At 38.4% G+C, this 24436-nt stretch overlaps 1 protein-coding gene across 2 annotated transcripts in view; it reads left to right on the top strand.

Moving 5' to 3' along the window:
* LOC129259316 (dystrophin-like) overlaps positions 1 to 15747 on the top strand; it is a 45462-nt gene extending 29715 nt beyond the window's left edge. For both annotated transcript variants that reach the window (XM_064098676.1, XM_064098675.1), the window contains 3 exons: positions 1124 to 1335; positions 2904 to 3058; positions 13053 to 15747. In XM_064098676.1, the coding sequence (XP_063954746.1) occupies positions 1124 to 1335; positions 2904 to 3058; positions 13053 to 13488 (803 nt within the window). In that variant the 3' untranslated portion in view covers positions 13489 to 15747. The remainder of the gene's footprint in view (positions 1 to 1123; positions 1336 to 2903; positions 3059 to 13052) is intronic.
* Positions 15748 to 24436: the final 8689 nt, after the last annotated feature.

Genomic DNA, 24436 nt, shown 5'->3' with positions numbered 1-24436 from the left:
ACACAGGGTCCCTCAACACAAAGTTTAGCGATTGATTGTAAGCTTGATTTTTAAGATTGATCGTACATTGTAGTCAATTGAATCAATCGTAAAAAAATGTTCTACGCTGATTGCTAAGCTTTGTGTTACGGGCCCCAACAAATGTTGTTAACCTGAATTCTGTAATTCCCATAGACTTTGTACAGTTATCACCCAGTTCTAGTTGGAAATGGGTTAAGACTTATTCTATCTTAAACAACTTGTCAAAAGTGGTTATTCTTTTAGCAGGAATTCCACTATAAAGGCCTGGGCCCGTCTTACAAAGAGTTGTGATTGATCCAATCAATCACAACTATGGACGGCCAGCAACGTCAACATCTAAAATGCATGTTTGTTCAATTCTGTATTCATACATTTACTGTTTTCTTGAAAATTCAGTGTGCTCCTCTTTGTTTACAAAGGACTTTGAGCAAATTTCTAGTAGAAAAAAAATTATGACATTGATGGATTTCCATAGGGTTGAGATTGATTGGATCAATCGTAACTCTTTGCAAGGCGGGAACCTGATGCATCTTTTCATAGCAGTTTTCCCGTATTCCCTATTAATTGTGATCAAAAGTGAGAATTGGTATTCAAAAGCTGCAGAAAAGATGCAGCTCTGCCTATGGCAAGGTGCCTTAGGATTACAACCTCCTGGTAAAATACCAACTTATGAACTTATAGGACATGCTTTTAAATTGATTATTCACATCGTCTAGTTGCTATAGATAATTGCAATTAGTACAAAAGAGACCCTTTTTATTTTTGCAAGGCGTCATGCCATACTTAGCCACTGTTCACCCAGGGAGATTGCAAAAGCCAATATAGTATGCCGAGCAGTTGAGTTTGAAAACCTGTTGGAATTCTCCCCAGGAAGGAGAAAAAGTGCATACATGTATATAATGTGTTTTGCAAGCAAGAATCCAATGATGGGGTGATTATACATCTGTAAAAGCACTTCAGAGATATTGTTCTGATCTAATAAAAAAAAAGTCAAACAGATTAATATGGTCCCAATAGTAAACGTGATATAAACGATTTGATTGAATTGACGTACATGTGTATCATGCAAAATACCTATATTATTACTTTTGTTTTCCAATAGTGGCAAGACTGCTAGAATTATGGGAAGGAGCCGAGAAGAGAGCTACCCATCGTGCCGGTCAACTCGAGACGATGATGACCGACTCCCAACGCTTCCACCAGTTGACCCAAGAGCTCCTAACGTGGCTCAACAAGATGGAAGGGACGCTGGATAGATACCCTCCTGTAGCCCAGGAGATGCTGATGCTTCATGCTCAGCTAGAAGCGCAAAAGGTAGGTCTTTCAGCTGGTACAATCACTGATTTGGGAGATTATCCTGAAGCTGAATGAAAAATGTATGTCTTTAAAAAAATATTTGTAAATTTATTTTGTTATTTTTTGTGTGTATCATTTTAAATGTTATATGAGCTGTATTACATGAGCAACACAGGGGCCGTTTCATAAAGCTGTTCATAAGTTAAGAGTGACTTTAAAGGAGAATGAAACTCTTGGAGCAAGTTAGCTTTTGTGAAAGCAGAAAAATCAAAGAATAAGATCAACAAAACTTTGAGTAAAATAGGACTAGCAATAAAAGAGTTATGAGCATTTGAATGTCGAGATCACTAATGCTATGGAGATCCTCCCATTGGCAATGCGACCAAGATCTGTGATGTCACACACGTACAACTCTCCCATTTGGACACTGAAAATATACCCCAAAACATCTCTTTTTGCTCATTCTAATCATATGACAAACGATTCATCAATGATATAATGTTGTGAAACATCTGTACTTGTCATCTCATAAAGAGAACACCTCACCTTGTGATAGACTCTATAAAAGTGAGAATATAAGTGAAATAAGTACTAAAGTAATGAGGGAGTTGTACGTGTGTGATATCACAGATCTTGGTCGCATTGCCGTTGGGAGGATCTACATGGCACTAGTGATCTCAATATTCGAATGCTCATAACTTTCTTATTATTCATTCAATCTTCCTCAAACTTTCAACAATATGTTTCTTTGATTTTTCTCTTTGATATGGATTCAGCTGGTTTCAAGGGTTTCATTCTCCTTTAAGAACGACTGGTGATCCTTTCTTGTGGTAAATGATATTCACCATTAAATTCTCATTGGTGAGTATTTAGAGAGGTTCACCAGTCATTCTTAAAGCAGCTCTTACGTTATGAACAGCTTTATGAAACACCCACCAGATATCCTACATGTATTTCTTATAGTTCATGCAAAAAATAAAAAAATTGAAGTTGAAATCTACATATATTCAAACTTGGCAGTGAAGGAGTTAAAAAAAGGTATGTACAAAGTGTGATAGGAATCTGAAAAAAAAATCATTTCAGATGTGATATCATCGCATCAGTGCATTGTGCATTAATGCCTGTATCCCATGTTTGAAGACATGGAGTCAAGGTTATTCTCATTTTAATGCTATAAAGGAGCATGATTGAGTAGATGCCTAGTCTTCAGGCACAGACCCTGATTGAAACTTTGATCATCATGTGTGTCTCCGCGCAAAGGCTAGCACATACAAAACTTGCTGTCTCAATTCTGAGCGAGAGGGTCTTCAATACACAAGGCATTATACATGTAGGCTGCACATTCAGACCCTTTATTGGAGTGAAGGGTTTGCACAGCAGACTAGTCAAGGCCGGCCTCGAGGCCCCATTTTTGCCAGCCTTGGCCTTGGTCTCTGGCCGAGTCCCGTGTACAAAGTCTATGGGAGGATGTGTTCTTCAGCTGCAGCCTTGTGACGCAAACCTCCTGGCCTTGGCTCCATCCCTGTAAATTAGTGGTAAGAACCTTTTGGTGCCAACCTGATAACATGATCTTTCTTGTTTTTCAGGGGTTCCTTGAAGAAGTTGAGCAGTGGAAGCCTTGCCTTGATGCAGTCAACGAATCCGGTGACAGGTTAGCCGTGGAATACAAGGATGATGACATCACCAAGATCAGACAGGTTCTTGATGGCGTCAACCAGAGATGGGCTAATATATGTCAGAGGTAAGGATGAATGGTGATGATGATAGATGGTGCATGGGGTTGGTGATTTTTTGGTGACTGAGGTGATGATTTGGGTTCAGGATGATGATGATGGTGGTGGTGGATTGGAGGGTACTGTTGGTGACAGAGGTGGTGGATGGGGTGATGTTGGTAGTATTGGTATGGATGATAATGGTGCTGTTGGTGGTGTGATGGCAAGAAAGGTATTGAAGGTAGCCATGGAATATATGGATGATGACATCACTAAGATCAAACAGGTTGTAGATGGTGTCAACCAGAGATGGGCTAATATATATCACAGATAAAGATGAATGGTGATGATGTTAGATGGTGATGATGGTGGTGACAGAGGGGATGTCATGGGTTCGGGATGGCGATGATGGTAGTGGTATTGGTGGTGGCATGGATGGTAGTGATGGTGACATAGGTGATGTGATGTGGTGGGCTTGGAAAGTTAGAATGGTGGTAGTGGTGGTGTTGGTAGGTGTGGTACCATTAAGATGGATATGGTTTGGTACCAATTCTTTATGGTGTGGTGTGGTACCAAGATGTACCAAAATTACTAACCAAAATGACCCATATGAATAATGGGTCATTTCCAACAGTAGTGATGGTGACAAAGGTAGTGCTTAGAATGATGGTGTAGGGTCAGAATGGTGGTGGATGTAGTAGTAGTAGTGGTGTGGATGGTACTTACATTTATGGCGACAGAGGTGATGGTTATGACAGGGGTTGAGATGGTGCTAGTAGTATGTATGATAATAATGGTGTTTGTACTGTAGGTGGTGTGCTGTTGCAGTAGCAATTGGAGTGCACATCAGAGCAATATGATATAATACATGAAATCTCACACAGGTCATGACCTATTGACCTTTGATCTTATCCAGAGATGCCAACCGTTATGGATTCGCCGTATTTGTTCCGATTTTATTCCTCCAATTACGGTGTTACGGCAACAATAAAAAGGTTACAGAAAAAACAACTACAATACATGTGTATTGTGTATTGCTTTGCTGTGCATGTGTATATATGCGTGTATTGTGTATTGTGCATGTATATGCGTGTATTGTGTATACATGTAGCGTGCATGCAGCGTGTGTGTGGCCAACGGTAAACCAACGGGAGTTTCTCTACTGAGATTTCTATTGCAAGCGCCTCCGCGCGCTGCTGCTGAATACACAGCGAAGTGCGGAGTGCAAGCCGCGGTTCATGCATGCACAATTCAATGGCGATTGGGTGGTTGAGCGTATAAACGATGCTACTTCGCGGGATGTTCCTGAGAAACTCCCATTTGTTCCTGACAAATATGGTAAATATTCCTGACAACCATCCCTTTAGGTTGGCATCTCTGTCTTATCTAGCGTATATGAAAATCAGACACCTTGATACTTTGTCTTTCATTTGTTTCGTGCCAAAAATATGTTGCTATCACTAGTGTTCCATACCTTTAAGATTTTGCTATACATGTACAGTATATAACTACAGAAGAACAGATATTAGCATTTTCCTCTTGAAATACTGCTCTTGCTTTATTCTTTTGGATATTGGCCCTTTCTTCTAAATACAGGTCTTGACTTTATGTAACAGATATGTGCCTTTTTCGTTTAATTACCGGTCTTATGTTATTCATTTGGAACAAATATTAGTCTTTTTCTTTTATTATTTTAAATACCAATTTACTTTGTGTAACAGATATTTGTCTTTTTCTTTTAATTACAGGTCTTATGCTATTCTTTTGGAACAAATATTGGTCTTTTTCTTTTACTCTTTTAAATACCAATATTACTATGTGTAACAGATATTTGTCTTTTTCTTTTAATTACCGGTCTTATGCTATTCTTTTGAAACAAATATTGGTCTTTTTCTTTTACTCTTTTAAATACCAATATTACTATGTGTAACAGATATTTGTCTTTTTCTTTTGATTACTGGGGAGCGTTTCATCAACATTTTCGTCCGACAAGTTGTCAGGTCTGACAACTTTCCTTGGTAGTGATTGGCTAAGAGTCACTGTTACCATAGTAACTGTCGGATAAAACATTACTTGTCGGATAAAAAGTCTGACAAGTCCTTTCATGAAACGCTCCCCTGGTCTTATGTTATTGTTTTAGAACAAATATTGGCATTTTTTTGTAATACCAGTCTAGCGTTATTCCTTTCCACTCTCGAAAGAAGCACATTGTGAGGTCGTGCATGCAACATACCAATTAAAACTCCTGGAATCCCTTGATACTGGTTGAGCTGTGCAGGTGGCTAGAATTCCTCGGGTGTCACTTTGCTTTTAGGGGCTCACTTTAACCAATCATTCTTGACATGTGTATTTACACACTCCCTCCCAACCGAGGGGTGACAGAGTGCATGGAGGCTCTGTTCACGTTGCGCTTTCCACAGAGACGATTCGATAGCTTGCCGAATGATGGTGACGGGACATTTGCTCATGCAGGCTGGGACAATTGCTCCGGTCTTCATATCTCAGAGGGCGTAGGGTTAGAGTTAGTCTGCTGGGCAAACCCTTCACTCGAGTTCAGGGTCTGAATGTGCAGCCTGCTCATGCCTGTGTACTGAAGGCCCTCTCACTCAGCAAGTTTTGTATGTGCTAGTCTTTGCGTGGAGGCACACTTGTTGATCAAAGTTCCAATCAGGGTCTGCGCCTGCAGACTAGGTTAGAGTTAGGATTGTAGTAGAGTTCTTTGCTCAGAATAATGTAATGGTAAAGATTATGGTTAATTTGGTTTTGGAGGTTAGGATTTATGCTTTGCTTATTCTGTAGATTATCCATCGGAGCAAATGTCATGGAACCCGATTGGTCTATGCCGTGTTAGTCTAAATGCCATTTGATCCCAACCCACATGGTCCAATCCTAGTTCGTCTACAACCAGTACACCTACTAACCATTAGGGTTCATGTGCCATTTATAGCCCACAGCCTGTTTCATAAAGACTTGTCATAACAAATGCACAATTTCTATAACTAGTTTACTATCAGCCAATCAGATCGAAGGATTTCAGTAGCTTAAAACTGTTATTGCAAATTGATTATTATATCAGATTTTATGAAGTGCACTGGTCTCCAGTTTGTGTAATTTATAATCAGGCTATACCTATTTGGTCTAATATCAACTTTGTCTAACTCCATTTAGTCTGTGAGGATTAGACGAACTGTCTATAAAACAAATTTTCATTTGATAGTACAAAATAGTAAATGAAGTGGAAATTAGACTAGATTGGCATTAGACGAAATGAGACTTAGACTTAGTGGATATTAGACCAAGTGTAGTGTGGACCAAATGTCAATTAGACCAAATTGATAGTAGACCAAATGGATTTGGCATTTGTGGCATTAGACTCTCTGAGAAATAGACCAACTGCCAACAATTTTGTCCATACGAGAAAAAATATAGAGGCCTCGGCCCATAAACCAATGCCAGATTATACCATGTTGTATATAGATGTATGAGGTATACTGTTTTGTCTCAGATATGAAGGGCACCCAAACGGATTGCATACCGGTTTTGCCTTGGAGGGGGATCTGATGAACAAGGCATCAACCTTGTTGGCAATTTTTTTTTTTTTTACAGATTTGGTAAACTTTGGTGGAAGACACTCTTATTCTTCAAATTCAGATGTACATGTATTGACGGGAAGGGGGCAGGGGGTTTAGGGGGTGGCATTCATACATACACCGTATATTTCAACATGTTTATTTTTTCACTAATAAGCAGGCCTATCCAGTACCAAAGATAGTTGCAAATTCAAATTTTAAAGCAAAAAAAGGCACCTCCCTACATATGAAAGAAAATAGACAGGGGAAATAACTGAATACTGTATCAATTCACATCCCCAGCTAGTGTATTCCTCTCTAAAATTTGCTGGCTGTATCATGCTGTTGTGCTGTTAAAAGCTTGTATCTCAAACTATACAAAAATTAGTATGCCTCAGACAAAGCTTGATTTCAGAGCTTTTGACTGGGAGGTATTCTCCACAGGAATTAAGAGACTTTATTTCCACACTTGCAACCATTGCCATATTTCTAAAATCCATCTTTTTTCTAAGCTGCCCCCCCCCCCAAAAAAAAAAAGCAGAAGAAAGAATTGTTAAATTTTGAAATACAAGGTTTTAACTGGTGTGTAGGCGCAGACCCTGATTGGAAATTTGATCAACAAGTGGGTCTTCACAAAGACTACCACACGTAAAACTGACTGTTTCAGTGAGAGGGCAATCAGTACGCAAGTCATCATAGGCTTCACATTCAGACCCCTTACTCAAGTGAAGGGTTTGCACAGCAGACTAGGTTTCAATGGCCTAGCGATATTTTTTATTTCCTGATTAGTGTATGAGATGTAAGACTATCGTGAGGGATGGGAGTGTTCCAACATGGGACTGGAGCGTTTTAAGAGGTCATGACCCGGGTTTTGAGTAGTAGAGCTTTACATCAACTACTCAATATGGCTTGAGAAAACAGTCGGTGGGTTCTGTTTAGATGCAAGAATGTTTAACGAAGCTGAAACGTTAAAACTTTAACATCTTTAGTTTGGTAAATCCCTCAAAAGTGCATGTCACTATCCCGTTTCATTACTAGATTATATTAATGCATGTGCCCCAAACCAGTTTCAGTGTGAACTATATTATCTAGAAAATGTATTTTATTGGCTAGATATTGTGATTTTACATCTGCACAAATTTTGATGGGATGCCTGATCACAGTAATAAAAATATCTGTATATTTTTGTCTTTTTCAAATAAAGCATGGAATGGGCTGATAATTCAGGATATAATCATCTGTCTTTACTTTATAATATTCAATTCCTAAATTACAAGCACCACTGTCATACATTTTCATTTGCCTGTTTTCTTTACAGAGTTTGAAAGTGTAAACACATTTATGTTTCGTTGTGTGAACATACCCAAGTAACGGAGTTCACTGGGCACCAATGTCATACATATGTTACAGTTTCATGAGTGTTTTGCCGTTTACGTTTTCATTTACCTGTTACCTTGACAGGAACTTTGGAGTATAAACACTATTAGCTTACATCATGTGAACACACCCATGTGTTGGAGTTCACTGGGCATCAATGTCATAAATAGGTTAGAGTTTACATTAGCGTTTTGCTTGAGCTGATGAGGGTATCATAAACATACCCAGCTCCGCCTCCCTCCCTCCCCAATATGCACCTCATATTCGGCAAAGAACTCCACTACTATTCTCTATTGAATTGGAACCCTTTGAAGCAAATTATGCTTGTATTCTGTTACATTCTTCTCTGAAAATGGTGGAACTTTGGAGGCTGAAAAGGCATGTGTTTGGCAGCGGTGATTGAAGACTGAATTGGTAGTTGGGGCAGAGGTGATAGGTCCATGGTAAGACTTTGGGGAAAGTTGGCTGGAGCTGTCGTGGAAGCAGAACTTCTGAAAAAGAAAGAAAAAGGGTAGACTCCCATACTTTTGCAGAGCAGGTAGGCCTCCACACCTGAACCAATAAGCTACCACCACCTGCAGGCGTATACATGGAAGTTGTATTTACTGGAAGGACAGGTATCTCTTACTGGAATATCCCGATTCTTTTGAGAAGAGTTTAGATATTGCAATTGTGTTTGTTGGTGTCTGAGTTTATTATGCAGATGATGATATGAATTGGATCAAATTCGCTGAAGTCACATGTTCCTATTTTCCAAAATGAAATATACAAAAGTTTTGAGTGATAAATATGGGGTTGACGCTGTGTTTCTTGCTTAGTTTCTTGGTGTGTTTGTGAAGAAAAGAGTATACTTGTTTTGTTTTTTAAACCACCTACCAACGGTTGGTTAATGCAAAGTGGCATGCAATCCATTGACAGATTGGAGTTGGTTAAAAATATTCTGTGTGTGTGTATTGGAATGAATTCTGTGAGATGAGTGTCAAGGGTTTGTCGTAGTCTGCAGGCAAAGACCCTGATTGAATCTTGATCAACATGTGGGTCTTGACACAAGACTAGCACAAATACAACTTGTAGTACCTCAACAAGTAGTCTGCAGGCACAGACCCCTGGTTTTCGCAATTTGCATAATGCAGAGTCTGAATTAGTGAGACTAGATTCACCATGCATGTACTGTGGCTATGGCCATACCAATCTACTTCTTTGACACTGATAGAGTCTTTGGCGTCTAGTCTTAACTCTAGACCTGTTATTGGTTGAAGTGTTAAATATGAGCCTTTGCTGGCAGACTACTCGACATGATTGAGGCACCTTCTGAACCCAAATTCCATCCCCGTCTTAAGGCTGCATTATCAGACCTCTTCCTTGAGCAAGGGGTTGCCCAGCAAGCTTCGGCCTTCATACATTGCATATAGTCCCATGTGTGCTGTGTCTATTTCTTATACATTTTCAGTCACTTCCCAAACCTATGCCTCATCTATGACATCATCTCTCTGACTTGGTGTGGGTAAACAACACAGTGTTTAGGTCAAATACTTGTTTGTTGACAAAAGTACTTGAACCTTGCCTTTTCCTCTTTTTTTACTTAATCTTCAATTTACTCTTTTACAAATACTAGTCCAAAAGCTAGGGTACATCTTCCTCAAAGTTGTGTGAAGAGTGGGGATTGGAATGCTGATGGTCATTGTACACTGTAAATTTGCTCTACGGTGGCCGTACGGCGAGTCAAAGACAGTCGTTTTATTAATTTTAATTCAAACCACCTTTATGCAGCTGGTACAGCAAATGTTAAAATGGCTGTTTTCAACTTGCCGTACAGCCGCCGTAGAGCAAATGTGACCAAGGTACATGTATATATTTCATATAACTTCTTAGAGAGAAATTTTACGGATATTTTATGGGTTCACGTCAGAAATTAAAAGATTTGGCGCTAATAAAAACAGTTCTTTGTTGTGAGGAATAGGATTTGAAATAAAGACAAAAATGTGAAATAAGCCTGATGTTGGATACATGCTCTACGGTGGCCGTACGGCGAGTCAAAAACAGTCGTTTTATTAATTTTAATTCAAACCACCTTTATGCAGCTGGTACAGCAAATGTTAAAATGGCTGTTTTCAACTCGCCGTACAGCCGCTGTAGAGCAAATGTGACCAAGGTACATGTATATATTTCATATAACTTCTTAGAGAGAAATTTTACGGATATTTCATGGGTTCACGTCAGAAATGAAGAGATTTGTCGCTAATAAAAACAGTTCTTTGTTGTGAGGAATAGGATTTGAAATAAAGACAAAAAGGGAAATAAGCCTGATGTTGGATACATGCTCCAACAACATTTTTAGCTCATCCGGCCCGAAGGGCCAAATGAGCTTATGCCGTGGCGTTTGTCATCTGTCGTCCGTCAACAATTTCAAAATGCTACTTCTTCGCCATTTCAATTCTGTTTGCTTTATATGATAGCACTAGGTGGGGGACTCAAAACTTCTACACAGAATTTTGAAATTCATTAAATATGCTAATTTATGCGCATTTTTCAAAATTCACAAAAAATGCTTCATTTGTTGACCGATTTTGAATTTTTTGCTTCCATCTGGTAGAGCTTCATGAGGTTCACCAAACTTCTACACAGAATTTTGAAATTTTGACCAGAACAATTTTTATGCTAATTTATGCGAAATTAATTTATGCAAATTTTTAAAAATTAACATTAAATGCTTCTTCTTTATTTGTTGACCGATTTTGATTTTTTTTCTTCCATCTGGTAGAGCTTCATGAGGTTCACCAAACTTCTACACAGAATTTCGAAATTTTGAATAGAACAATTTTTATGCTAATTTATGCGAAATTAATTTTTTTTTTTATTCACATAAAATGCTTTTTCTTCTATAATTGTTGACCGATTTTGATTTTTTTTCGTCCATCTGGTAGAACTTCATGAGGTTCACCATACTTCTACACAGAATTTTGGAATTTTGTCTGGAAAATTATTTATGCTAATTCATGCATAATTTATTCATAAATCACAAAAAAAAAAATTCTTCTTCATTTGTTGATCAATTTCAATTTTGTTTGCTTTATATGATAGCTCGATTTTTTTTCTTCCATCTGGTAGAGCTTCATGAGGTTCACCAAACTTCTACACAGAATTTCGAAATTTTGAATAGAACAATTTTTATGCTAATTTATGCGAAATTTATTCATAAATCACAGAAATGCCTCTTCTTTATTTGTTGACAGATTTTGATTTTTTTCTTCTATCTGGTAGAGCTGCATGAGGTTCACCAAACTTGTACACAAAATTTTGAAATTTTGTCTGGAAAATTATTTATGCTAATTCATGCATAATTTATTCATAAATCACACCAAAAAAAATTCTTCTTCATTTGTTGATCAATTTCAATTTTGTTTGCTTTATATGATAGCTCGAGGTGGTGATTTCAACACAGAAATTTGAAATTCATAAAATATGCTTATTTATTCATATATTTTCAAAACTCACAAAAATTACTTATTTATTTGTTGATTGATTTTGATTATTTTTGTTCCATTCCATCTGAGAGCTACATGAGGTTCACCAAGGTTCTACACAGAGTTAAGAAATTTTGACTAGAAAGTTATTTATGCTTAATTTATATGAAATGTATTCATAGATCACAAAAAATGCTTCTACATGTATGTCATTTCTTCATCAATTTCAATTCTATATCCTCAATTTATGTCACCAATATAATTCACTACAGTGTCAACTGGGCTGAAATTAAAATTGTGTTAAATTTCGTTGCGAGATGCCGGATGAGCTCCACATCATTGATGTGCTAGTTTGTTTTATTCTATTGTGATTCTGAAATATAAGTATTGGAAAAACTAAAATTCTGGTCATATTGAACAAGCTATTATTAATTGTGGTTGCTGAGGTTTGGGTTGTAGGAGTGAAGGTTAGGTTGTCTGTTCTACTGTCCCGGTATTTCTACTTTTAGGAGTAACTGCTTTTGTGTAGAAATCACAATTCCTGGTAGAAATTGTAAGGTCATCATAAGTACTATTCCTATGGTAGTTCTGTATCATACAGAGATAACTCAATTTTTCTGAATGATAATTGGTATGAAAAATGAATAATCATTCAACCATGATTGATATACCAGCATATTCATACACATTTTTTTTTTATTATTAGGAATCGTTTGAATAAAATTAACCATGATTTTTTGTATTGATCAAAGTATGAAGCTAGAAATACTACTTGCTTCTGCATTGATGCCCCCAGTATCGGGTTGTACGATTTGTGATTGGTCATGATTTTACGTTTGTGACAATTAGATTTAAGGATTAACCTTTTGCGCTTCTGGCAGAAGGACAAGACTCGAGGCTTGAACTTAGAACCTCTGAATTGGTTTGAAACTTCCATATATGCTAGTAATGTAGCTTCATGCTTTTGGAACATGGCATCTGCGTATGTGTTATATGATGCTGGTGTCAGTGGGCTGTTGGCGTTGTCTGCAACACGCATGTCAACAGCCCCCTCTGAATCCGAGGATCATGCACCTTTAAGCTAGGGTTATCATAATAGACCCCGTTCTCATTACCCTCCTAAAACTAGTTTAGTGGAAATTAGTTTAACGTGCGATGAGAGCGGTCGAAACGGTCTTGGAAGCATCCTTCCTAACCGGTTCATAAAACCACCTCGCGATGTAGTTTTCAAGATCGCTTTGCCTTGCTTGTTAAACTGGTTTTAGCGTGAGGACACAACCGTTCTTCGGGAAGCGATCTTCGCACATGTTGTGTGGAGAATGCCTGCGCTGTGGTTTCAAATTTCGTGCAAAACTGAGAGCGTACCCAACGCAACAAGATCGCCTACCGTGAAGTGGTTTTGAAAACCACTTTCGGGTGATCTAATTGGAACGCTAGCAAAGCGATCTGCCAGACTGGTTTCCCAAACCGGTTTCCAGTGATCTAGTTTTAGAAAGCATAATGAGAACGGTGTTATAGTGTGTCTTGGAATAGACTTATCTAGATGGATGGCTTTATGTACAGTAGATGATTATTATTATGATTATTGCCATTATTTTATTCCCTTATTGCAGATCAAACGTGAGACTCGGTAAAATAGAGGAAACGGTTCAATCCATGCAAGACATTGACAGTCAGCTAGCGGAATTCACATCCTGGCTAGACAGCGTAGAGAGCCCTCTAGTGGCCTTGTATAGCCAGACGGAGGACAAGGCGGCGAGGGAAGACAGAGATAAAGTCAGGGTGTGGCTACAACGGCAACAGGTAAGAAGTGGTGTGAAATATGTCTGTTTGATAATGTTGATTATTGGGCAGTTTTGTTGTCGAGTAGGGGTAAATTGCCAATTCGTCTACTGCCGACTCGTCCACTCACCACATGGTCGAACTTCATTTAGTCTAATGCCATTACGTCCATCAACATTTTCGTCTAACACCTGTTTGGTCCAGTCATCACTTTGTCTAATCACCAGTTCGTCTATGACCATTTCGTTTCGTAACCAGTTGGTCTAATATCCATTTTATTTTCATGCATTTCGCCCAATTAACACTTTGTCCAATTAGACGAAATGGTATATGGACCAAGTGGCTATTGGACCAACTGGTTATTGGACAAAATGGTGGGTGGACGAAATGGCAATTAGACCATGTGGATAGTGGACGAACTGACGGTAGACCAAATGATTGACCATTTCCTCTCGTAGTTGATCTAATATCCATTTTATTTTCATGCATTTCGCCCAATTAACACTTTGTCCAATTAGACGAAATGGTATATGGACCAAGTGGCTATTGGACCAACTGGTTATTGTACGAAATGGTAAGTGGACGAAATGGTAGTACATGTAAGACCATGTGGACGAACTGACGGTAGACCAAATGATTGTAGACCAGCTGGTAATTGGACGAATTGGCATTGGACCAATTGAAAATAAACCGAGTAGGGTACCTTGTTAAAAGTCAGAGTCCCATCTTTACAGCAGGATACCGGCAAGCAGCTTTTCATTTCAAGTCATCACAGAAGCCATAGACACAACAGTGACTGCATGAAAGTTGCACACAAAAAACGAAAAGACACGTACATGTAGCTTCGGTTCCTGCTATAAGACGTGGCGCAGGCTTGTGCTAAGTTGCCGAATCTGTTTGATTTGATGATCATTGGGCAATGTTGTTGCTTAGTATTGCAGAAGTGGCAGGTCTTTGTACCTTGATATTGCTGCTTCGCATGGAGAGATAGATATTTGGTGCTGAGTAACAATATTAATGAGTTAAAACAAGTGGTGGATTTTGAGTGGAAACACTATATGGTACTTTGTATGGAGTGATGGAGTTTGAGTGGTGAGTAACAATGTTGCTGAGTAAAACGTGTGTTGGCTTTTGAGTGGAAACACTATATGGTGCTTTGCATGGAGCAGTGGAGTTTGAGTGGTGAGTAACAATGTTGCTAAGTAAAACGTGTGATGGATTTTGAGTGGAAACACTATATGGTGCTTTGTATGGAGTGATGGAGTTTGAGTGGTGAGTAACAATGTTGCTAAGTAAAACGTGTGATGGATTTTGAGTGGTATGCAATGATTTTGCGTTGTATGGAGTGGTAGGCCTATTTATCATTGAGTGGTCACAGATACTGTTGGTTTGGATAGAGTGGTGGGTATGTATTGGTAAGCCATTGATGCTCAGTATTGAAATTGTGGTATATTGACATTGGAATTGATTGTATTGTAGAAATAAGATGATGTTGTATGTAGCTGACATTTGTATTACACATTTGGTGCTGTTACTTGTTAATAAGTGGTAGGTGTGTCTTGTTGCGTGTTATTGCTTCCTGGGAATAGGAATGTATTAAACCATCAGTTTGATAATTTGTAGCCAATATAGATGTGCTATGAATAAATTCATTTGCTATTATTACTGTTGTTCATTGTAAATGGTGACATTTACAGCAGCATTTGTGTTCAAAATTTAAATGATAAATTTTAACATGGTGATTTACATCACTGATACTGAAATTTGAAACAATTTGAACTTGTGATATGATTTAGAGCTATTTCTCGCCCTTGCTCATCATAGAGAAGGCCAAGAGAGGATTGTTTTACGTTGGCGACTTGTGCCATTTTTCTCTGAGCAGACACACTATCAGAGCACCTGACCAGTTCAGACTATATGGTATATGACCAGTAGAGGGCAGTATACTGGTTTCCCTGCAGTGAGCAGGTTCTGTGTTTTTTGTTAAATTGTCTTGGATCATTTGAAGCTTTAGGGTATGATTTACATCTGTTGGTGTGCAATTGAGACCTGATTATAATATTTTGAAGGAATTCACAAATCAAAGATTGCTGACTAGAAAGAAGGAGGTGGAGACAGAATATTCAACAAGAATGTTGATGATGGTATTACAAATACTGAATTTATTCATTGTAGCTGTACTGAGGTGCAGATTAAGCTACTGAGAATACAAGAGATATTGGGGGATTGATCAATACATGTAACATTTTTTTAGATAGAGAAGAGAAAGAAAGAAGGAGTGAGAGGAGTGAAATGAAGACAAAAAGAGGGAAGAAAAGGGGAGTGAGAGAAGCTTGGGAGGGGGAAAGAAGAGGGAAGAAAAAGGGGGATGTAGAAAAGGGGAAAGGAGATGAGGAATAGAGAGAAAGAGGCAGTGAGAAATAAAATAAGATCAAAGAAGAGTATGTTTCAGAAAATCATGATTATAATTAATAAATAAATAAGTGAATAACTGAATGAATAAATGAATACAAAAATGAATAGATGAATAAAAAATAAATAAGGAAAGAAATAAATAATTAAAGATGATTATTTTTTCTGATTTACTTCAACAGAATTAAATCATTTCCACAGCTTTGACCATATCCTATTACCATAAACATGATGCATAGGCAAAATATCTGTATCGCTGTACACCTATATTAAAGCACAAAACACCATAATTTGCATTTCAGAAAATGTATTTTAGCAGTAGTAAATTTCTCACGATTTGCTAAAGTATGAGAAAGATTGTCCACCCATCTTCTTCCTCCTCTTTTCCACTCGGCATCATACAAACATATTTGATAGATTACCCAGGGGGTAATAGAAACTCCCATTCACATCCTATATTTATTATTTGATAAATGAAATATGCTAGTTTGTTTTGGTATCAGTGGGAGCATCGTGGGTTACATTTGGTGAGTCATACTTTTAGCCGCACAGTCTTTCGCTCTGTTTTTATTTTGTCTGGTTATCAACATCCTCTGGGTCTGAAATGCCATTGGTTCCCGATGTTTATCATTTCGACCCCACTGCACACAAATTGTCTGAATATGCAGCCTAAGGTCTCTCCCTGCCATTTGCTAGTGTACTGAACTTTTATTTGTGCTAGTCTCGAGTGAAGACCCACTTGTTGATAAAAGCTAACTTTCAATCAAGCCAGGTCTGTGCCTAGATAGGACCTGATTTCAGAGGAAGCGGCATTTTGCATATTTTTTATAAAATAGAAAATAATATGTGTAGCAGTAATGTCCTTATTGGTTTCAAAATGGAGCTACCAAGCTCCATAGTTTCATGAATAAAAATAAAAACAAAAGAAAATAGTTCATGGTCTGGTTTTCAGACTAAGAATGACCCACTTTAATGATTTATGCTGAGGTCAAGGAAGCTGTTAGTTTGGGTTGGCGCTTGCTCTGTTGTCATGCCTTTGGAATGTGGTTGCCATGGAAACTGACCAATCTCAGCTGCTTGACATCAGTGTCAGGGTTTTTTTTTTCCTAAAGAGATCGTTTATTAAAAATAAGGATATTTTTCCTGTCAATCTGGCTGTACTTGGGAAATCCCTGGGGGTTGGTAAAATCCTTGTTACACAAGTATTTTGTTTCTTTGCCAAGGATTTTTTTTAATGTTCTAGAGCTGGTTTCTCTCAGAAATTTACAAATTTGAGTCTAGTTTGAGCAGTTTCTGAAATCTGATTGGATAAAAGGACAAACACAACAACTTTGTTTTATGGAAACTTGCAGACTCATGTAAATACTGCAGACTCTTGTTAAGTGATTTTTGCCCCCCCCCCCCCCCAAAAAAAAGGGGAAGATTCCGGGGACCGACCCTAATTCTCATGTATTTATTTTTCCCAACAATGCAAGCAAAAAATATGGTTAGTGCCTCAAAGTACCTTCACCAATAATTCTAATTATTTCGGGGGTATTTATTTTTTTACAATGAACTTTTTGTCTGGGTGAACATTGCCTTTAATAGCGTTGTCCAGGTTGAGGGGGGGGGGGGCAGTATACAGAAAACTGCAGTGAAAATAACCACAATATTGCATTCTTTATGAAAAGTCCATAATCCTTGAGAAGGAAATCTCAGTATTTTCAGGACTGGTGGAAACTATTTTCATGAATAATTGTTCCAATGCCCTTTACACGACCATCCCCTGAAAAGGGATAACAATCTGATCAATTGTAGCAGCACGTCTTTGATCTGGAAGTCATTTCAATCTCCACATCCACAATTCTCTGCATTCTATTCACTATTCCTTTGTGGAAACTATCATTATCGTCTTTTGAATAAGTCACAAAATCTCATTTGTGTTTTCTTTATGTTTGTGGAGTTATATTTATAGAGTTGAATAATTTATAATATTCTTGGCACCTGTATTTAGTCAAACATTTCATTTTTCTGTTCATCAAAATGTTTAGATACTTGAATTTTGATATTGATCTATTTCTTGAATGTTCTGGGTGACCTTTTTACCTTTACAATTACGTGCAACTCATTTTGAAAAGAGCGAGAATAAATAGAGAGGAAAATGCTCTATTCAGAGGTAGATTATTGTAATAGTTGGAATGTGGTGGTTACTCCATATAATTGTACCAGTCTATTCACATTGCTATCAAGACAACATTAGTGCCATTGATATTTGGTGCAGAAGAGCTATTATAGTTTCCAACATGGAGGAGCCGTGGTGTAGTGGTTCTGACTCTCGCCTTGTAAACAGAGGGTCGTGTGTTCGAATCCCACCGCGGTCTGGTGTCCTTTGGCAAGGCGTTCATCCACTCTTTGCCACTCCCGACCCAGGTGCTAAATGGGTACCCGGTAGGATGTGAAAGTCATTGTAGCTTGTCCAGTACTGTGTGCGCCTCACCGGCGACTGACTGGAATACTCCCCAGGGAGTGGAGGATGTGCATACATTGTGTGCGGGAATGACTGATTGAATCCGATGACCGGGATAATAATATATCTGTAAAGCGCTTAGACACGTCGTTCCGATGTATTAAGCGCTGTATAAAAGCGGATTATTATTATTAACATGGAGATTGTCCAGTCTATATGCGGCCTAATGGTGGTTTCCTGGAATAATCCCCAGGGAGTGGATGATGTGCATAGGGCCTATATGCATGTTATGTGCATGCAGGAATGACTGATTGAATCCAGCTAGTGACTTGCTTAATTTCACAAAACAGTGTACATTCTGGTCAGTATGCAAAGGGGACTGATGACATCATCCACTCACTATTTCTTTTGTATTTTATTATATATAATATTCTTATTTTTTCCTCATTTTTCTGTTAAAAAAACGTTTTATTTTTCCCTGAACATGTGGTATTTCCATTGTTTTAACATTTTATAGTTCAGTAAAGTTGGTCCTTAATGTCATATCTGTAAAACTTGAAATATTGTATAATTCAAACAACAAAAAACAAAAGAAATGGTGAGTGATGGACATCATCGACTGTCTCATTTGCATGTCACTGAGTTGTGCATATCACTGTTTTGTGAGAAATAAGGGAATTTTTAAAATGTCATACCTTTCTTATTTTACATCCGATTTTGATGAAATTTCAGTGTTATGTTTGTTTGATTTTTCTCTATTTATTCAAATCAGCATTTTTCTGGGGTGGACTTGACCTGTAAGTAGATGTAGGTCTTTTTTCACCAAACCCATGTTCCCTGCATGATCTAGTATGATTCTATGTGATCTGGCTTTATTCCTTGTGCTATTGCCTTGCAGGCTTGCACTGATGTGGCCTACACTGCATTAAACTTTAATTAAAATGCAAATTAGAATAGGCCGATGTCTGATTCACCTAACTGTTCATAAAGTGGCCTTAATCTATTTCTTTACACAATGTTTGCAAAATTCCTGTGAAAATTGCTCATCTGATTTTGATGCAAGGCTATCTTTAAAAAAGGTGAAGCAATGTTTTTTTTTCTAAGATGTGAACATGTTTCGAAACACTCTTGGAATCCTGTCCTTGGAGATAAATGGCTAAATGTCAGAGGACTGAGAAGGTTGTGGATTTATCCATGGATTGATAATGAAGCATTCAGAGTCCGACCCTGAGTCTTGCAAGAAAGTTTACATGTTTTTAGAGAGTACAGAACTATTCCATGATAATGAGAAATTCTAACCTGATGATGCATGTATATATGTGTGTTCCATTAAAAAAGCAAAAGTTTAAAAAAATAAAAGGGTTAGTAAGTTTTAATCTATGACCATCCCTGCATAAAACAGCAGCAATACTTTCTCTCTTTTCCTCTAAAAGTAATTAAAGAGCCTATTCTTCTGCAAACTGTCTTTTATATTGGAAATAATCTGTGGGACTCCAGCCCCTCTGCCATTTACCCCCATCGGCGGCGGAAGCCCCAAAAAAAAGGTTATCAACCAAAAATTTTAGGGGGGGACGCAGGCAACAAAATTGACAAGCAAAAAAAAAAAAGGGTTATCAACAATAAATTTAGGGGGAGTTGTCCCCCCACCTCAAATTTAGGGGGGGACATGTCCCGCTTCCGCCGCCTATGTTTACCCCCCCCCCCCTTATATATCACACACACACACACATGAGCATACATCTTCTTCACCTCTTTCATGCATTCCTCTCTTCTTCTCTGTTTTCCCCACCTCTCTCTACCACTCTCTATCTCTTCTCTGTTCTCTCTTCTTCCAGTCCCACTCCCTTTCCACCTCCATCTCTTTGCCCACGCCCTTCCTCTCCCTTTCTTTCTATCACTCTCTCTCTTTTCTCTCTCCCTCTCTGCATCTCTTTCTATCACTCTCTCCCTCTCTCTCACCCCCATGTAGCATTTCAACTAAATAGATAGGCCTAACCTCCTCATCTTTACCAATAAACGCTGTCTTCTCCGTGGCCTCTCACGTACTCCCCCACTTTATGACATTCATACGGAACATTTGTCCTCAATTTTACAACAATTTGATGTAATTCAGTGAACCCACTTTGCTGAAATTGTAGCCTCCCCGATGAGGGGGGAAGACTTCGTGGGGGAACTCGAGATACTATTAAATCCCTCTTCCTTCTTCATTCTGCGTCTATTGGTTGAGCAAATGGAACTGTAGGCCTACTTCATGTTAGCAAAATTTGAAAACACGTAATATGTAGTGTGTTTTGTAGGCATACCCAGTTTGATGGGTTAATAGTTGGTTGATTAAATAAAGGTTCGGGGCCTACCCTTAGAAAAGATATAAGAGTTACACATCTATCATAGTACAGCACATAGAGACAAATTGTGATATAGCCTATGCTATTTGAATATGGTATATGTATATCATTATTTTTTTGGTCATAAGGTTACGAAATGAATATTTGACATGGCCAAAACAAAAGGAGTCACACAGGTTTTCAGGCCAACATTATTGGAGGAAAAATACAAATAAAATATGCCATATGGATACTAGGGATTTATTGATCATGTAGCTTCATGTGCCTCCTCATATGTATCCCGCCTGTTGTGCAATCATTTCTGTTTTGTGAAAGTAGGGCCTAAGCAAATTTTTTACGCAAATGAGTTGTTGTTTTTTTAATTCAAATTTTCATTGGAGTGGTCTTGGCCTTTGAGCTAGGATTGTTTTGATGTAGGCCTACAAGAATGTAAAATTCCTCCATATGTTCCATTTATTTTTCTTTTTTGAGTTGACAGGAGAATATTTTTTTGGGGGGAGAAAGGTTTCTCTGTTTGGCTCGTGATGAAAGGGGGCTATTGTTTGAGTTTAGGATCAGCTGTAAGTTGAGGCTTGCTCTTCAAACCACTCTGCCTTGGGCCAAGAATTTTTTAAGAAACCGGCCATATTTGTTTGATTCTCCAAGATCTTCAAGAAGAAAGTGATGTATGTCATATCGGACTCCTTGTTCAGACTGGAGACAATCACTCCTGATCTTGACAGCCCCCCCCCCCACACACACACAGTAGGTGGTTTCAGACCGCCTCGAAGTTCGTCAGTTCAAGGTATTCTCTGATCGGGAAATTTACCCCGATCAGAAAATACCAGGTATTTTGGTAATGTGAAGCAAACTACGCATAATTTCCCCGAAAGAAAATACCCGCTAAATAGTAGGTACTTGGCGAAATTACGAGAACTTTCGCGGGGATTTTTCCAAGGTCGCAGGTATTTTGGCAATGTGAAAGCAATTTACGGGAACTTTTAGCCCAGCGTGTCGTTGGGCGCGGGCGCCGTGGGTGGCTGCTGGGCTAGTGGTTTTGAATCTCGCGCCTTGCCTGCTTATTAGACCATACTGCGCATGCTCCTAACTTCAGGAATTTATCCCGAAGGGTATGTTTCGGGGCGGTGTGAATGCAGGAATAATTAATGGGTATTTTTTAGCCTAAAAATGTTCTCGTAATTTAACGGGGATTCTTGTGATCGAGGCGGTTTGAAACCGCCTACTATGTAAAATAGAGCCCCCAGGAGCATTGGGAACCCATAAAAGAGCCTTTGTTAATGTTGAGCTGGAATGCTGATACATGATACTCTTTTATGTGATTAATCTGCACGTTCAGTGCCAAAGGGATGCATGCAGTGTCAAGCCAGTATGGGGGGGGGGGGTACTGTATGTAATTATCTATGCCTATAACGTTGGTAGAAGAATCACAATGTGTGTTTGATTTACACTCAAACAAAGCGATCTTCCAAACCGGTTCATAAAACCACCTCGCGATGTAGTTTTCAAGATTGCCTCGTTAAACTGGTTTTAGCTTAAGTGAGGACACAACCTTTCTTCGGGAAGCGATTTTCATACAATATGAGCGCGCTGTTCAACGCGACAGGTGTAGAATGCCTACGCTGCGGTTTCAAATTTTTGCGCGAAGCGTGTCACCCCACTTAGAGCGTTTCCATAGCAACAAGATCGCTTTACCTGAAGTGATTTTGAAAACCACTTTCGTATTATCAAGTAGGAACGCTAGCAAAGCGATCTTCCAAACTGGTTTCCTGAACCGGTTTCCAGCTCCCTAGTTTAAGAAAGTGTAATGAGAAGGGGGTCTTACCCTACTCGGCTATAAAATAAATCTCTCCTAACCAAATACCACCAGTCTTTCCCCAGGGCTGGGAGCAATGGGTTCAGAGTTGAACGGGGGTAAAAATCACAACCCACTTTTGTCCTACAAATTGGTTTTTGGAGAGCCTTTTTTGTACATTTGACTGTTCCCAACTTGATCTGTCTCGTAATGGATTTCTGTTGTTGTTGTTTTTGTAATTGGGAGGAGAGGCAAGACTGCCAAACTCTTCTCAGAGCTGCATTTGAACTGATCTTTGGTTCAGGCTGTGTGCAATCACATTGGACATTAAAGAAGAGAAAGGATGAGAAACTATACCATTCTTTCTGCTGACAGACACCCCCACCCTGTAGCATGTGTATGTTCATCCCACCATTTGGATATGGAGTTCTCCTGGTAGGGGTATATACTTCCATCCCACCTTCATCGCCTGAAGGTTGAAATGTTACACATGTATATATTGTGGAAAGGTGTCACTGTCATCTTCTTCAATTCATGGTTTTATTTTGGATAAATTGACTCAAGATCAAGAATGAGAGACAAGAAGTAAGAGCAATTTTGTAACTTTGTCAACATCTTGAGAAATGTCCATCTCCTGTATCAGCCTATGTTCTGAAAGCTATTCAGTTGATACTGATAGCATGTAATATTGCACAGTGAAGCATTCATCATCTTGTTCCATTGGTATGATAAGTTGATATTATTACACATTGTCTGGAATGGATGGAATATCATGGGATCACGGCTGCTGGAAAAGTGACAAGACTATATTGGATCTTGGAAGAAGTTCCGGAGGTAGCATTATATTTTATTGCCGATGAGATATATTGCTTGGAATATGTAAAGTGATATTGTATTAAACTTAAAGGGGAATCCAACCCAAATAAAAACTTGTTTTTGTAAGGAAAAGAAAAATCAGACAAGTTGATAGGTGAAAGTTTGAACAATATTGGACAAACAACAAGAAAGTTATGAATTTTTAAAAGTTGTAAATATTGGTAATCGCTATACCCATGGCGACTTCAAATTGGCCGCATATGTGATGTAAGGCAAGGACTACTCTTCCATGTACTCCAATACATATTATGGCTAAAATATCAATTTTCCCAAAAGTTTTATTTCAAATTATATTTTTCTTCCATGAGGACATAAAACAATATACTACCTGGGTTATATTTAGATTACTGCCCCAGGGGAATGGGTACTTAAGAGAAAACCACAAATCCCTGATAATAAAGTACATGGCCTATGGGAAAGTTGTCCTTGCCCCTTGTCATAATTTACTTACCCAGTTGCCAATTTGAAATCTACATAGTGTTAGTGATCTCAATTTTAAAGCAGCTATAACTTTCTTATTGCTTTTCCGATTTCTTTCAAACTTTCACCATTCTGTGTTTAATTTATTTTTCTCCGTCCTAACACATCATTTTATGGCCAAGGTTGGATTCCCCTTTAAGAAGCAGTCAATATTTTTTGCTATTGCCTGCCTGTTGGTTGGATGAGCATGATATAGTATTGGATTTAATTGAAGTGAGAGCGCAATCCATAGATGGAGCACACATTGCTGCTGTTGTATATTATATTATATGGCCCACTCGAAAGATCTATGCAGGTGGGGGCATCCTCTCCCATTGCTCTTCAGAGAAGTCTGTTTTGGATGAAAGAGAATGTACGTTTACTTGATCTTAATGGTCGTCCGGAAAGTGCAGATTTGTTCTAGGTATTGAATTGTGAATGACAGCAAAATGAAGCTGTTCATTGTCAATGTCATATAGAATCAAAAGATTCACTCATTTCTCTTTTAAGTATGAATGGAAAATCTTCATTCCCTTTTCCCCTTTCACATGGCACTTTATATCATTTATTGCCTTATTTATTGAGATACATGACAAAATGGGGATATGTTGGCTTCATTTTGGTTGTCATATTTGTTGCCATTGTATTTTCTGTTGTTTCATTGTGTACTTTGTCCTTATTTTCATTATTTCTTATTTTTTTTTATTATTCTCTTTTCTCGTTCTCCCTCTTTCTCTCTTAGACTGCTGTTCCCCATCCCAATATGGTCCCCTGTTCTCTCATTCTCGTCTTCTCTATCCTCTGTCTGTCTCTCTCTGCCTCTCTCCTTCCCCCTCACTCCTGTTCTCAAGTCTTTAACTCTCTTACTATTAGAGTGTTTGTTCT

Source organism: Lytechinus pictus, chromosome 4 (assembly GCF_037042905.1).
Source record: "Lytechinus pictus isolate F3 Inbred chromosome 4, Lp3.0, whole genome shotgun sequence".
Classification (NCBI taxonomy): domain Eukaryota; kingdom Metazoa; phylum Echinodermata; class Echinoidea; order Temnopleuroida; family Toxopneustidae; genus Lytechinus; species Lytechinus pictus.
Note: the sequence above shows the minus strand (reverse complement) of the source record. Positions and strands in the feature narration are given on the sequence as shown.